At 49.1% G+C, this 14,252-nt stretch overlaps 1 protein-coding gene across 1 annotated transcript; it reads right to left on the reverse strand.

Moving 5' to 3' along the window:
- Window positions 1-6,581: 6,581 nt before the first annotated feature.
- Window positions 6,582-9,168, reverse strand: LOC109742231 (probable L-gulonolactone oxidase 4). Its single transcript, XM_020301319.3, has 2 exons — window positions 8,377-9,168; window positions 6,582-7,955 (listed from the first exon to the last, which is right to left on the reverse strand). The coding sequence occupies exons 1-2, from the start codon at window positions 9,043-9,045 to the stop codon at window positions 6,849-6,851; spliced, it is 1,776 nt and encodes a 591-aa protein (XP_020156908.1). The 5' UTR covers window positions 9,046-9,168; the 3' UTR covers window positions 6,582-6,848.
- Window positions 9,169-14,252: the final 5,084 nt, after the last annotated feature.

Here is a 14,252-nt window from a genome sequence, read left to right on the forward strand (position 1 = left end):
TCATGTTCATAATCAGAGAAGTATTGAATAGCATTAAGGATCTGAACATATAATCTTCCACCTAATAAACCAACTAGCATCAACTACAAGAAGTAATCAACACTACTAGCAACCCACATGTACCAACCTGAGGTTTTGAGACAAATATTGGATACAAGAGATGAACTAGGGTTTGAGAGGAGATCGTGCTGGTGAATATGTTGATGGAGATTGATCCCCTCTCGATGAGAGGATCGTTCGTTGAAAGATCGTGGATGTCGCCTAGAGGGGGGGTGAATAGGCGCTTTTAAAATAATTACGGTTTAGGCTTGAACAAATGCGGAATAAACCTAGCGGTTAATTTGACAAGCACAAAACCTACAACGACTAGGCTCACCTATGTGCACCAACAACTTATGCTAATCAAGAAAACCTACTTAGGTGATAGCAAGATATATGACAAGAAACAATATGGCTATCACAAAGTAAAGTGCATAAGTAAAGGGTTCGGGTAAGAGATAACCGAGGCACGCGGAGACGACGATGTATCCCGAAGTTCACACCCTTGCGGATGCTAATCTCCGTTTGGAGAGGTGTGGAGGCACAATGCTCCCCAAGAAGCCACTAGGGCCACCGTAATCTCCTCACGCCCTCGCACAATGCAAGATGCCGTGATTCCACTAAGGGACCCTTGAGGGCGGTCACCGAACCCGTACAAATGGCAACCCTTGGGGGCGGTCACCGAACCCGTACACTTTGGCAACCCTTGGGGGCGGTCACCGGTATCCGAACACCACCAACCGTCTAGGGCGCCCAAGCACCCAAGAGGAACAAGCTCAAGGGCACCAAGCACCCAAGAGTAATGAGCTTCTCAACTTGTAACTTCCACGTATCACCGTGGAGAACTCAAACCGATGCACCAAATGCAATGGCAAGGGCACACGGAGTGCCCAAGTCCTTCTCTCTCAAATCCCACCGAAGCAACTAATGCTAGGGAGGAAAATGAGAGGAAGAACAAGAAGGAGAACACCAAGAACTCCAAGATCTAGATCCAAGGGGTTCCCCTCACAAAGAGGAGAAAGTGATTGGTGAAAATGTGAATCTAGATCTCCTCTCTCTTTTCCCTCAAAAACTAGCAAGAATCCATGGAGGGATTGAGAGTTAGCAAGCTCGAAGAAGGTCAACAATGGGGGAAGAACACGAGCTCAACGGATAAGGTTCATTGGGGAAGAAGACCTCCTTATATAGTAGGGGGAACAATCCAACCGTTACCCCCCACACCAGCCCCGCAGAGAGCGGTACTACCGCTTGGCCAGCGGTACTACCGCTCCCCCTCGCGGTACTGCCGCTGGGCCCAGGGCGGTACTACCGCGGTGGTCAGGGCGGTACTACCGCATATGAGCGGTACTACGGCCCCCACTGCCGCGGCTAGTACCGTAAAACCCGACACGAAAAAAGACCCCTCGAATCGAGGCGGCACTAGCACGAGACCGCAGCGGTACTACGGCTGGGGGCTACCAGCGGTAGTACCGCTCTGGAGCGGTACTACCGCTCTAGAGCGGTACTACCGCTTGTAGCACCCAAGCGGTACTACCGCTCTAGCCCGCGGTACTACCGCTGGGACCAAAACTGCCATAACTTCTGCATGTGAGCTCCGAATTGAGCAAACTCAAGCTTGTTGGATACAAGACGACGAGTAGCATCAAACCAGCGACTGGTTATAGTGAGAAGAGGCAAGGAAGGTATGCCAACAAATAGAGGTGTGAAACCTCCAACCGAGAAGAACCGGCATAACCTTCCAACATCGAAAACATCATAGAAGATGCGAGTGAACTCCGTTTTCGATGAACTCGAGCTTGTCATCAAGATGACCATAAGCTCCAAAACTCACAAAGAGAAAAACCAAACAAGAACCAATAAAGATGATGCAAGGATGCAATGGTTTGAGCTCTCTATGAACGATACGATCAAGCTACTCATCGAGAGCCCCCCTTGATAGTACGGCAATCGATCCTATAATCCGGTCTCCCAACATGAGACCGGTAAAATAGAAAACCTATCAAGAGCAAACCTTTGCCTTGCACATGGTCCACTTGAGCTAGATGATGACGTTCTTGACTCCCTCACGATGGACCACCTTTCTTGATTGCGTTGGCTCGATGAAGACTAGTTGATTGCTCCCCCATACTCCACTATGGGTGAGCCACCCTTCCGCACATCTTCACAAGTCCATTGTCACCACAATGGACGGCAAGCTTCAAGCACTTGATCTCTTCGTGATGCTCCACTTGAACTTGCACACGGAAATGTTGATGACGGTCACCACTTGATGTCATCCTCTCCATGGGTTGAGTGATATCTTCCTCTTGACACAAGCTCATGAACACGTACCTAACCCCACATAGAACACTCACGAAGACTATGGGTTAGTACACAAAGCGTAATTGACAATGCTTACCATACCATGGGATCGCTTGATCCCTCGGTACATCTTGTGCGCTTTGTGTGTTGATCAACTTGATTCACTCTTGACTTAGTCTTGATCAACCTTGACTCTTTTCAACTCTCTTCATTTGGATGATGTCTTGAAGGTAAACATGAATGATCACACAATCTTCTTCTTCAAGACATGCTTGCAATAAGCTCAACTCTCACATGACCAATCTTTGGATAATTCCTTAATAACACCTTGGTCACCACATAAACTCCTTGAAACCAACACATGGACTTCAAGAAATGCCTATGGACAAATCCTTCAAATATAACTCAAGGCAACCATTAGTCCATAAAGATTGTCATCAATTACCAAAACTAAACATGGGGGCACCGCATGTTCTTTCACGCTCCATGAGCGGTACTACCGCTCGGGCGGAAGAACCAGGGAAACGGATCAACAAAACATGAACCTACCGTTCGACCGGAGCGGTACTACCGCTTATAGGCGGAACTACCGTGCCTTACTGCCGTGCGACTACCGCTGAACCCGACACAAAAAGAGCAGACCCAAAATCGAGGTGGTAGTAGAGCGGTACTGGAGCGGTACTACCGCTTGACTCTACAAGCGGTACTACCGCTGCCACCACGGTACTATCGCTTGACGCTACAAGCGGTACTACCGCTGCCACCGCGGTACTACCGCTTGACGCTACAAGCGGTACTACCGCTGCCACCGCGGTACTACCGCAGGGAGAAAAACAGAACTGCCAAAACTTCTTCATATGAGCTCCGAATTGAACAAACTCAAGCTTGTTGGATAGAGGAAGATGAGTAGCATCAAAACAGCGACTGGTTATAGTAAAAAGAGGCACGGGAGGTATGCCAACAAATAGAGGAGTGAAACCTCCAAACGAGAAGAATCGGCATAACCTCCAACATCGAAAACATCATAGAAGATGTGAGTGAACTCCGTTTTCGATGAACTCGAGCTTGTCATCAAGATGACCATAAGCTCCAAAACTCACAAAGAGAAGAACCAAACAAGAACCAATAAAGATGATGCAAGGATGCAATGGTTTGAGCTCTCTATGAACGATACAATCAAGCTACTCATCGAGAGCCCCCCTTTATAGTACGGCAATCGATCCTATAACCCGGTCTCCCAACTACCATCATGAGACCGGTAAAATAGAAAACCTATCAAGAGCAAACATTTGCCTTGCACATGGTCCACTTGAGCTAGATGATGACGATCTTGACTCCCTAAAGATGGACCACCTTTCTTGATTGCGTTGGCTCGATGAAGACTAGTTGATTGCTCCCCCATACTCCATTATGGGTGAGCCACCCTTCCGCACATCTTCACAAGTCCATTGTCACCATAATGGCTTCAAGCATTTGATCTCTTCGTGATGCTTTACTTGAACTTGCCCGCTTCACTTGAACTTGCACACCGCAACCTAACCCCACAAAGAACTCTCACAAAGACCATGGGTTAGTACACAAAGCGTAATTGACAATGCTTACCATACCATGGGACCGCTTGATCCATCGGTACATCTTGTGCGCTTTGTGTGTTGATCAACTTGATTCACTCTTGACTTAGTCTTGATCAACCTTGACTCTTTCCAACTCTCTTCATTTGGATGATGACTTGAAGGTAAACATGAATGATCACACAATCTTCTTCTTCAAGACATGCTTGCAATAAGCTCAACTCTCACATGACCAATCTTTGGATAATTCCTTAATAACACATTGGTCACCACATAAACTCCTTGAAACCAACACATGGACTTCAAGAAATGCCTATGGACAAATCCTTCAAATATAACTCAAGGCAACCATTAGTCCATAGAGATTGTCATCAATTACCAAAACCAAACATGGGGGCACCGCATGTTCTTTCATTCGTGATGACGATGGCTTCGATTTCCCCCTCCGGTAGGGAAGTTTCCCCAACAAAACAACTCCGCCGGAGCCCTAGATTGCTTCTGCCCAGGTTCCGCCTCGAGACGGCGGCACTTCTCCCGAAAGCTTCCTCTTGATTTTTTTTCCAGGTCAAAACCCCTGATATAGCAGAAGATGGGCACCGGAGACCTGCCAGGGGGGGCCACAAGCCAGGGGGGCGCACCCCCACCCTTGTGGCTAGCTGGTGGGTCCCCTCTGGTACTTTCTTCGCCCAATATTTTTTATACATTCCAAAATAATTCTCCGTAAAATTTCAGGACTTTTGGAGTTGTGCGGAATAGGTCTCTCAAATTTGCTCCTTTTCCGGTCCAGAATTCCAGCTGCCGGCATTCCTCCTTTTCATGTAAACCTTGTAAAATAAGAGAGAAAATGCATACGTATTGTGCTATAATGTGTAATAACAGCCCATAATGCAATAAATATCAATATAAAAGCATGATGCAAAATGGACATACCAGCCGGTTCCTCTTTGTTACATGTTTTTTGTTTTGCAGAATATTCACATGAAACAAATTCCAAACGTGATAAATATTATGAAGATTTATTTTGGAATATATGTGATTTTTGGAAAAAGAATCAACACGAGACGATGCCCGAGGGGCCCACAAGCCCAGAGGGCGCGACCCCCTACCCTAGCCGCGCCCAGCAGGCTCGTGGCTCCTTCGTAAGGCGGCTGGTGCCTTTCTTTCGCCGCAAGAAAGATAATATCCAGAAGAAAATCCCCTCAAAATTTCAGCCCAAACGGAGTTACGAATCTCAAGAAATTTAAAAAACAGTGAAGGGCCAGAAAACAAGAACGTGAAACAGAAGAGAACACACACACACATACACACACACACACAGAGAGAGAATCTCCGAGGGGCTCCTGCCCTCCGGGAGCCATGGAGACCAAGCACCAGAGGGGAAACCCTCCTCCCATCTAGGGGGAAGGCCAAGGAATAAGAAGAAGGAGGGGGGCTCTCTCCCCCTCTCTCCCGATGGCGCTGGAACGCTGCCGGCGCAATCATCGTGTGAGGCTGATCTACTTCAACAACTCCATCATCTTCACCAACACCTCCATCACCTTCCCTCATCTATATTCAGCGGTCCACTCTCCCGCAACCCACTGTACCCCCCACTTGAACATGGTGCTTTATGCTTCATATTATTATCCAATGATGTGTTGCCATCCTATGATGTTTGAGTAGATTTTTGTTGTCATTTGGGGTAATTGGTGAATTGCTATGATTGGTTTAATTTGCTTGTGGTTATGTTGCTGTCCTTTAGTTCCCATCATATGAGTGCGTGTGTGGATCACATCATAGGGTTAGTTGTATGTTGATAGGACTATGCATTGGAGGGCAAGAGTGATATAAGCTTCTTCCTACCATAGAAATTGATTCATACGGGATTGAAGGGGAACCAATATATCTTAATGCTATGGTTGGGGTTTACTTTAATGAGCTTTAGTAGTTGCAGATGCATGCTAATAGTTTCAATCATAAGTGCATAGAATTGCAAGTAAGTGATGGCATACTAGTAGTGGCATCTCCTACATAAAAACCTTCTATCGGTCTAGTAACTTAGCCAATTGCTTAGAGACAATTCTGCAAATCCTACCACCACTTTTCTATACTCGCTATACTGACCTAGTTGTACTTTTGTAAAATAACACCTAACTGCGAGGAGGCGTATTTCCTCTAGGGCATATTTCCAACACCACTTTATTATTTCCTCTAGGACATATTTCCAACAGCGAGGAGGCGTGTTCAGCCGGGTGTGCAATGGGCGGTGCTCTCTTAGCTGTCGCGCATCTTCAATGACGGTAGTGAGAGGTCGAGTTTGATCTGCATCGGCGTCAATGCGGAGCGGCCGCTCTCCAGCGGCATGAATGCGCAGCTGGCGCCGGGTGGGAAGCGCGCGCGGGCGAGGGTGAGGGCTTTTTGGTGGGAATCAGACTCTGGCGTGACAGAGGTCCGAACGTGCGCGAAGCCCCAAGTATGTCTTCGGTTTGCGGGAAAAAATGCGTTTGGACTGCCAAACGGACTGATACACACCCGCCTTTGATGGCTGCGGGTGATTTAAGAGTCCGTGTTGAAAATGCCTTAAGGCGATTTTTCGTGGGGTATTGGGATTTATGGTTACCGTCCGGTAACCAATTTTTCCGCACCGTATCCAAAATCTCGCTGACAATAACATCTTTTGCATAACGCAAGTGAAGTAAGTACACATGGAACTAAAAATCAATGGAAACATAACGTGAAGTAAAGTACACATACGACAATTCGAGGGAAACAAACATGGAGATAAATCTATAGGAGCGTACATAGAGATAATTCTATGGAAGAAAGTGAAGAATATTAACAAACCACTAACAAAAAAACGTACTAATGCAACATTAGGTTGCATAGCTTCTTGACCCATACATCGAGCTTCGATTATCTTTTTTTGTTGTAAAATGGAGTTTGAATTATCTATTTCAATCACAGTTCATCCTGGTGATCGGTGTGCGTGTTGCCAGAGGCAGGTTGGAGTGAGCAAATCCTCGCCTCTGCATACACTTTTCCCGGCCGACAGAAATAGCCCTGGTCTGGAGCGCAGTGTGACTCATCAGAGCAGATGCAGTGCCCTTCCATGGCGCAACCCTTTTGGACAATGTTTGGGCTCCCCTTAATGCCAAGCACCTGGTCGCTCCATTCGCTAGAGAAGATCCCGTCAGGGTCATACCTCTCCTTCACCTTGAGGAACTCGCCGGCCTTTGCGTACTTGGCGATGGCACCGTCGAAGGCAAAGTTGCGGTTCTTGCCCCAATGTGGGACGGCGTTGTACTTTCGCAAAGCCAGTTGTTCAAGCTCGTCGATTACATCAGAATGCACTCGCGGCGTGCCTTCAGTGTAGCTCCGGTAGTAGGTGATGTCGAAGTCGACTGAGTCCTCCACCTTGCCAAGGTAGGCAGATGAGGCCCTAACATAGCGGACGAGCACGCCCATCTTGGCGTCCAAACCACACAAGGCGCGCGGGTTGAGGTCACGGAGTCGCTGCATGTCAGCAACCAACGCCGGAGCTTTGGAGAGCGCAACACTGAAGCCAGAGTTATAAAAGAAGAAGCTCCGGATGCGTGGGTCCCACGGGCACGAGGAAAGGAGACCGTCCTCCTTGCCGTTGATGCATGTGCCAGACGCCTGGATGCGGTGCTGATACCCGACCAACGGGTATCCCGTGAAGAAGGAACCGTCGTTCGTGAAGCCATACCCCTGCAGCCTGAACGTTGCTGCGGGCACCAGCGCCGCCAGGCATCGTGCAATGTCGTCGCCGTCCTCCTCTAGGCGCTCCTCCGCGGCTCTGGCAATGATGAGCCCGAGCGTCGGGTTAGAGCGGAAGCCGAGGTAGTTGTTGAGGCCATTGCCAGGAGACGAGACATCAACGCGGCCGTCCTCGCGGTAGATGACCTTGGCCTGCCGTGGCAGCCACGTCATGTCGCCAAACTCGTGCCGATCGCCCCACACAGCCACCTGTGCCGCGAAGTCCGAGTCGTCGCGCTCAACGAACGTGACCGACCGCTTGAACATTGGTTGCAACTGCAGAGTAACCTTCACATGACACCAAAGAAGGATTAGTTAACGGGAAAGTCCATTCTACATTTAAGCCGCCTGAGTTTTCGTTGCGTCTACGTCGACGCACTGAGCTTATCTAATCTCACCACATATAGATGTGAGAACCTACAGGCGGAGACATCGAATGGCTCAAGGCCTAGACGAAACCTCATCGAAGAGAATGAGATTTTGCAATAACTGTACGTGAACTAACAGCGACGGCTAATTAAATGCAGTTAAAAGCCATAGTTAAGTAAACTTATCCTTCACTCCAAAGCAATAAGATAGTACTACTCCGTAGTGGTTAATCTCCATAGATGCAACAGTTAATACATTTCACAGTACATACATACATACATGTATCATGCGCATGGATGGATCCGAAGGAACCAGCACCTGTAGCCACGTAGGTTCATACCTGGGAGACGACGCCAAGAACGCCGAGGGAGACCTTGGCCGCGTCGAGGTCCGGGTGCTTGTGGCCGAGCTCCCTGACCACAGCGAATCCCTGGCTCGCTGGCGCCGGCGTCACGATCCTCATCCCGACCACGTACTCGTGCACGGCGCTGCCCTTTCCCCAAAGCGAACTCCCGTGCGCGCCCGTCGCGAGCAGCCCCCCAATGGTAAGGCCGTACCAGTACGGCGAGTGCGGCAGTGCGAGACCGGCGTGGGCGGCTGCGTGGATCAGGTCCCGTAGCACCATGCCGCTCTCGACGGTCATCAGCCCCTTGGCGGCGTCGACGCTCACCGTCCGGTTGAGCCGCTCCGTGCTGATGATCGTGCCTTCGCGGCCGCCCGGGCAGGCTAGCTTGGGGAAGCTGTGGGAGTGCCTTGTGGCCACCTTCAGCTTGCGCTTCATCGCCGCGGCAGCCGCCACGGCGTCCACGAGCTCCCCCTCGGTGCGCGGGAACGTGGCGTTGGCAGCGCGGCAGATGGTGCGGTCCGGGAAAGAGCCATACGCGTTGGTGACGGTGCAGTCGGACATGCCACGGGCGCAAACCACCGGCTCCGGCGGAGGGCTGGAGCCGGCGCGGCCTAAAAGGAGGCCCAGGAGGAGAACGGCCGGAAGCAACGCCCTAGCTGCCATTGCTGTAACTTCCAGAGCTGGTCCTTGCAGCACCTTAGCCTGTACGTATGTGTGCGTGGAGTGGATTACTCGAATGCGAGTGATCGGTCAGCTCGTGCTACCACCTAACTAGTGTTTTGACGCAAGGCCTTAAACGGACATTTGATGTATAGAGTTGAATGGCCGTCTTGTTAACCACTGTCCGTGACCATTTGGTGTGGTCTGTTTGGTGAAGCACAATGGAGTTGCCTTAGAGCAACTCCAACGGACCGACTCAAAAGGACGGCGATTTCGTTTGCTTTTCGTCCGTTTGGGTCAGCCAGACGGACACGGATGCCCGCGTCGGCATTTGGGTCGGCGCATGCGCCCAACGCTAGCCTGACCCATTTTGACGGCGCAAAAAAATGAACGCATGCATATTAAAAAAAAGAAACATCATTAATTAAACATTAAAGCCGGCCACGAAGGCCGGCGAGAGTCCACGCGTCCATATTTGCATTAAAAAATAACAGCCTAAACTACGAGATGACGCGCTGCCCTAGGCGGCGTCGTCGTCGTCCTCGGGGTCCGTGAGGTCGATGAGCGTCGGCGCCGGCCCGGCCCAGGCGAACGCCGTGTTCCAGAGCGCCGTCATGTCGGGCTGTGCCGACGCAGGCAGTGCCGGGGCGGGGGGGGGGGGGGGTGTGCGGCCGCCTGTGCAGCCGCGGCCTGGCGCGCCTCCTCCTCGGCCTCGCGCTGCTCCTCCTCGAGGTCGCGCTCGAGCATCTCCTCGTACTCGCCGCGACGGCGCTTCTCTACCAGTCGGCGCTGGTGCCACATCTCGAGGTACGCCTGCTCCTGCGCCGGCGTCGCCCCCATCCAAACCGGTGGCGCGGACACCCACTCGCGCACCACTCCCGTCCAGGAGAAGCGCGCGATGGGCTCGGGCTCGGGCTCGGGCTTGATGGGGGACGGGGGGGGGGGGGGGGGGCCACCGGCGGCACCACGGTGTCGCCCGCCGCGGAGAGGGCAAGGGCCTGCGCCATTGCCGCTTCGTACCGAGCCTCCTCTTCCGCCTCCGCCGCCTCCACTCTGCGCCGCACGTCCTCCTCGCTCTCCCGGTAGACAGCCGCAAGGGCCACCTGGTAGGCGTCCTCCGTCGCCTGGTCCTCCTCGTGGACGACAAGCGCCGGTGGCGGCGACCTCCGGTCGACCTCGCGCAAGCCCCGTCGCCTCGCCTTCTCGTGCTCGAAGGCGAACCACCTCGCCCAGTTGGGCGAGTCGGTTGCGTAGGCCTGGTCGCGGCACTGCTCCGGCGTCAGCAGCGCCCGCCGGCACCGCACCTCCTCCGCGTGAGCACGAGCCGTCCGCGGCGCCGCCGGCACTGGGATCCTATCTGGATCCAGATGCCAGTCGTGCGGCAGCGTCACGTCGGGATACGGCAGAGGCTGGCGGTGCTGCCAGTGCCACTCCGCCTGGTGCACTGGCACGTTCACGCGCTGCCTCTGCCGGCGAGGCGCCGGCGCCGGCGGAGGTGGGAGGAACTATGAGGGGAGGGGTGGCGGGGGACTTGCCCTGGGCCTTGCTGCCGCTGGCGCCAAAGAAGAGGCCCATCTCGATGTGATTGTGGTGGCTAGGGTTTGCCGGCGACGAGGGAGCAAAGGATGGCAGATGTGGACGGCGAGTTTGGATGAGGACGGCCCCGCCGCACGGTCGGCTTAAAAAAGGACGAGCGCCGTCGCTGACGCGTGGGCCCGTTGTCATAAATTAAGCTGACCGCGTGGGCAGCGGGTAGTTGGACGGCCGCCATGTGGGGACCCGGCGGATAGCGAGAAGGCGCGCGAAGCGTCCGTTCGGCGTCCGCGCCGACGCATTTGGGGTGCAAATTTGGGCCGCAAATGCGTCGGCGCGGACGCGACGCGGACGTGATTTGGGTTTAGGTCGGCACGTTGGGCCGCCACTTTTGTCCGCGCCGACCCAAACGGACGCAGGCGGACGAAATGGGTCGGCCCTTTGGAGTTGCTCTTAGATCTATATCTTCAGCAGAGCAGCAAATGTCAGGCCTCCTTTGGTTCATAGGGTAGAAAAATTATAGGAATAAAAAGTCATAGAAAATGAAATGACATGTATCTGAAATCCTATGAATAGGAATATGAAAGAAGACGCCCTTTGGTTCACATCATAGGATTTTTCCATTGAGTCTAGGCTAATGTTCATTTTCCTTTGAAATGTGGAGGATTGGAAGAATTCCTACATAGGAATAGAATTTCATTCCTAAAAACCAAAGGGCTCTAAAAAAAATTTCCTATACAAATCCTATCCTATGAGATTCCCACAAAATTCCTACAAACCAAAGGAGGCCTCAAAGTATTCAATCGCGTTTATCTAAGCGTAAGCCAAATGTACCAATAGAAAAATGCATGCATGGTGGGTCCCACATGTAAGGGTCATCCGATATCTGGAAGAGGTCGCCAGCTCAAGTATCCTATGTACACATACCACCTAATAAGCTCTGGCTGATCGACCCGTCTCAAACTGGATCGAAGGAAACAATGACCGGTCGCTGAAGGAAGACGAAATACATATTTTTTTCTCGAAAAAGAGGATTACGTGTGGCCTCTATCTCAAGCGATGCACACAATCATTTATTAAACAAAAAGAGTATCAGAGAGCGAAACAACATCTTAAATAGCTAAACGAAGCGTGTAACTCATGTTAGTGTCTCCCCTCATGTTAGGGTTTGCTACTCTTGTCGCCTCTACCGGCATTGAGACCTATCCCCGTCCAGATCCCATCCTCCTCACCGGAAATGATCGTTTGGACTGATTCAGGGGTGACCCTCGTGTCGCTGCCTGGTCTTTGCATCATTCTTCGGTGGTAGGTTTTTGGCTATCGAGGGTAAGAGAGTTTCCTACCCGTGTGCTAGGGTTTTGACCATGGCATTGGGTTCGCAATACAGATCTAGAAGTGTTGATCGGGAGAAGAAAGATCTCGATAAGATGATGGAAAAGCTAGGATTATCGGAGACCAACTTCGACGATGTGGTGTTTGAGGAGCTAGATCAGCGGCCCGAGAACTCAACCAGAAAGAAGATGGTGAGTTTTGGTTTTACAAGCAGATGTGTATAGCCTGGGGTCTAGCAAGGGAAGTCAAGTTCTGATCTCCAGGGGGTGATCTTTTTACTGCTCAATTCTCCTACCTTCGGGACTGGTGCAAGGTTATGGAGGGCGGACCCTGGACATTCAGAGGACGCACGGTGATCCTAGCCTCCTATGATGGATTTACAAAGCCATTCACGCTTGAGTTGTACAAATTTGACATCTGGGCTTAGACCCATGATGTAGCCGGTGGGACGAGCTCTATGAGTTAGCCTACGAGTAAACGGGACATGCCATCCCGGCACATGGGTTAGCCTACGAGTAAACGGGACCCCCCTCTCCCCTAGGTTAGCTTGCGAGTTAACGAGATAGGCATTTCCTATTCGGAACGGGCGCGTGAAGCACACACCTCCTCTTGTGAGCTGGGCCGACCCATCAAGCTTTCCCCCTGTTTTCCAGAACACAAAAACAACGCTAGTGCTGCAAATTAAACCGAGGACTTCTTGGTTAGTTGCACACTGCAGTAACCACCTCGCAACCGCAAGTAGATATGCTTACTTCCATCTTTTTCTCGTCTTATCTTCCTTTTTGTCATGTTTCCTTTTTCTGTTTTGGTTTTTCTTTCTATATTTTCTCTTCTTCTTGGTTTGATGAACTTTTTTTTCAAAATTCATGGAATTTTTTCATATTTGATGAACTTTTATTTCATATTCATGAACTGTTTTCAATATTGATGAATTTTTTTTCAAATTCGTGAACTTTTTTCAATATTGATGAACTTTTTTCAAAACAGATGAACTTTTTTTTCAAAATCGATAAATTTTTTGTCAAAATTGCTGAACTTATTTTAAAAATTGATGAACTTTTTTGAAAAATCAATGATTTTTTTAAAATCAATGAACTTTTTCAAAATTTGTGATTTTTTTCAAAATTGATGCACTTTTTTCAAATTTGTGAACTTATTTCTGAGATGATGTTCTTTTTTTCAAATTTGATGATCTTTTTTCAAAAATCGATGAACTCTTTTCATTTCCACGAACTCTTTCCAATTTCTATGAACCTTTTTTTTTTAATTCGTGCCTGTTTTGAATTTATACTTTGTCTCTAAAATAATTTATACTGGGTATATATAAAACAACTATATGTTAACTAAAGGAAGTGTCAAATATCGCTTTTTCCTATGTGTGGTCAACGGAATGAGCTCGACCTGGTGGTTACGAGCGACCATCCTGCTATTCTACAGGAATAAAACCTTTAATTTTTTTTGCTGTGTTTTAGGGCAGATTGTTGAGCCGACCCACCAGTGCTGCGCGTGAGCGATTTGCGACAACTAGCGCTGAAGGCGCCCTTTTGTATGTATTTCGCAAACGGGCGCCTGAAACCTCCCGCGCTGGGCCTACCCAACTACTCCCAAAAGGAACGTGCGAAAGTGTGTGCGACTGGAATCTAACATGCTATCTCATTGTTGAGAACTAACTCTACTAACCACTACGCCAACATGCCGCTAGTGCATACAGACCTCCTTTCTTCTTTTTATACATATAGGAAATGTCCCACTAACCACAATGCCACCACACCCGAAGTTGTTAGTTGAATCTTTTTCTTTCTTTTACTCTTTTTTTTCCTTTCCGTTTTTCTTTTTCCTTTTTTCTTTGATTCGATGAACTTTTTAAATTCATAATCTTTTTCTTCAAATTGATGAACATGTTTCCTCAATTTTTGATGAACTTTTTCAAATTAAATGATTTTTTTCAAAATTGGGTGAATTTTTTTCCAAATTTGAGAACGTTTTTTTGAAATTGGATGATCTTTTTCTAAAATTTGATAAACAATTCCACATTTGATGAACTTTTTCTCAAATGCGATGAACTTTCTTAAAATTTGTGAACTTCTTTTAAAATTGATGAACCTTTTTTAAAATCAATGATTTTTTTCATAATCGATGATTTTTTTTTCTATTTTGATGAACTTCATCAGAGTTGATGAACTTTTTTCAAATCCGATGAACACTTTTCAAAATCAATGAGCTTTTTTCAGAATTGATAACCTGATTTCAATGTTGTGATTTAAAAAAATCACAAATATGCACGGAATTTGTGATATGTTTCTAGCTTAGTAATTCTTTAGAATGAGTTATTTCTTTTTCATTCT

This window comes from Aegilops tauschii, chromosome 7 (assembly GCF_002575655.3).
Source record: "Aegilops tauschii subsp. strangulata cultivar AL8/78 chromosome 7, Aet v6.0, whole genome shotgun sequence".
NCBI lineage: Eukaryota > Viridiplantae > Streptophyta > Magnoliopsida > Poales > Poaceae > Aegilops > Aegilops tauschii.

Coding starts and splice junctions, on each gene's coding strand:
- LOC109742231 (XM_020301319.3), bottom strand. CDS start 9,045: ATGGCAGCTAGGGCGTTGCTTCCGGCCGTTCTCCTCCTGGGCCTCCTT. Junction 7,956..8,376: donor TTCTTGGCGTCGTCTCCCAG/GTATGAACCTAC, acceptor TGTCATGTGAAG/GTTACTCTGCAGTTGCAACC.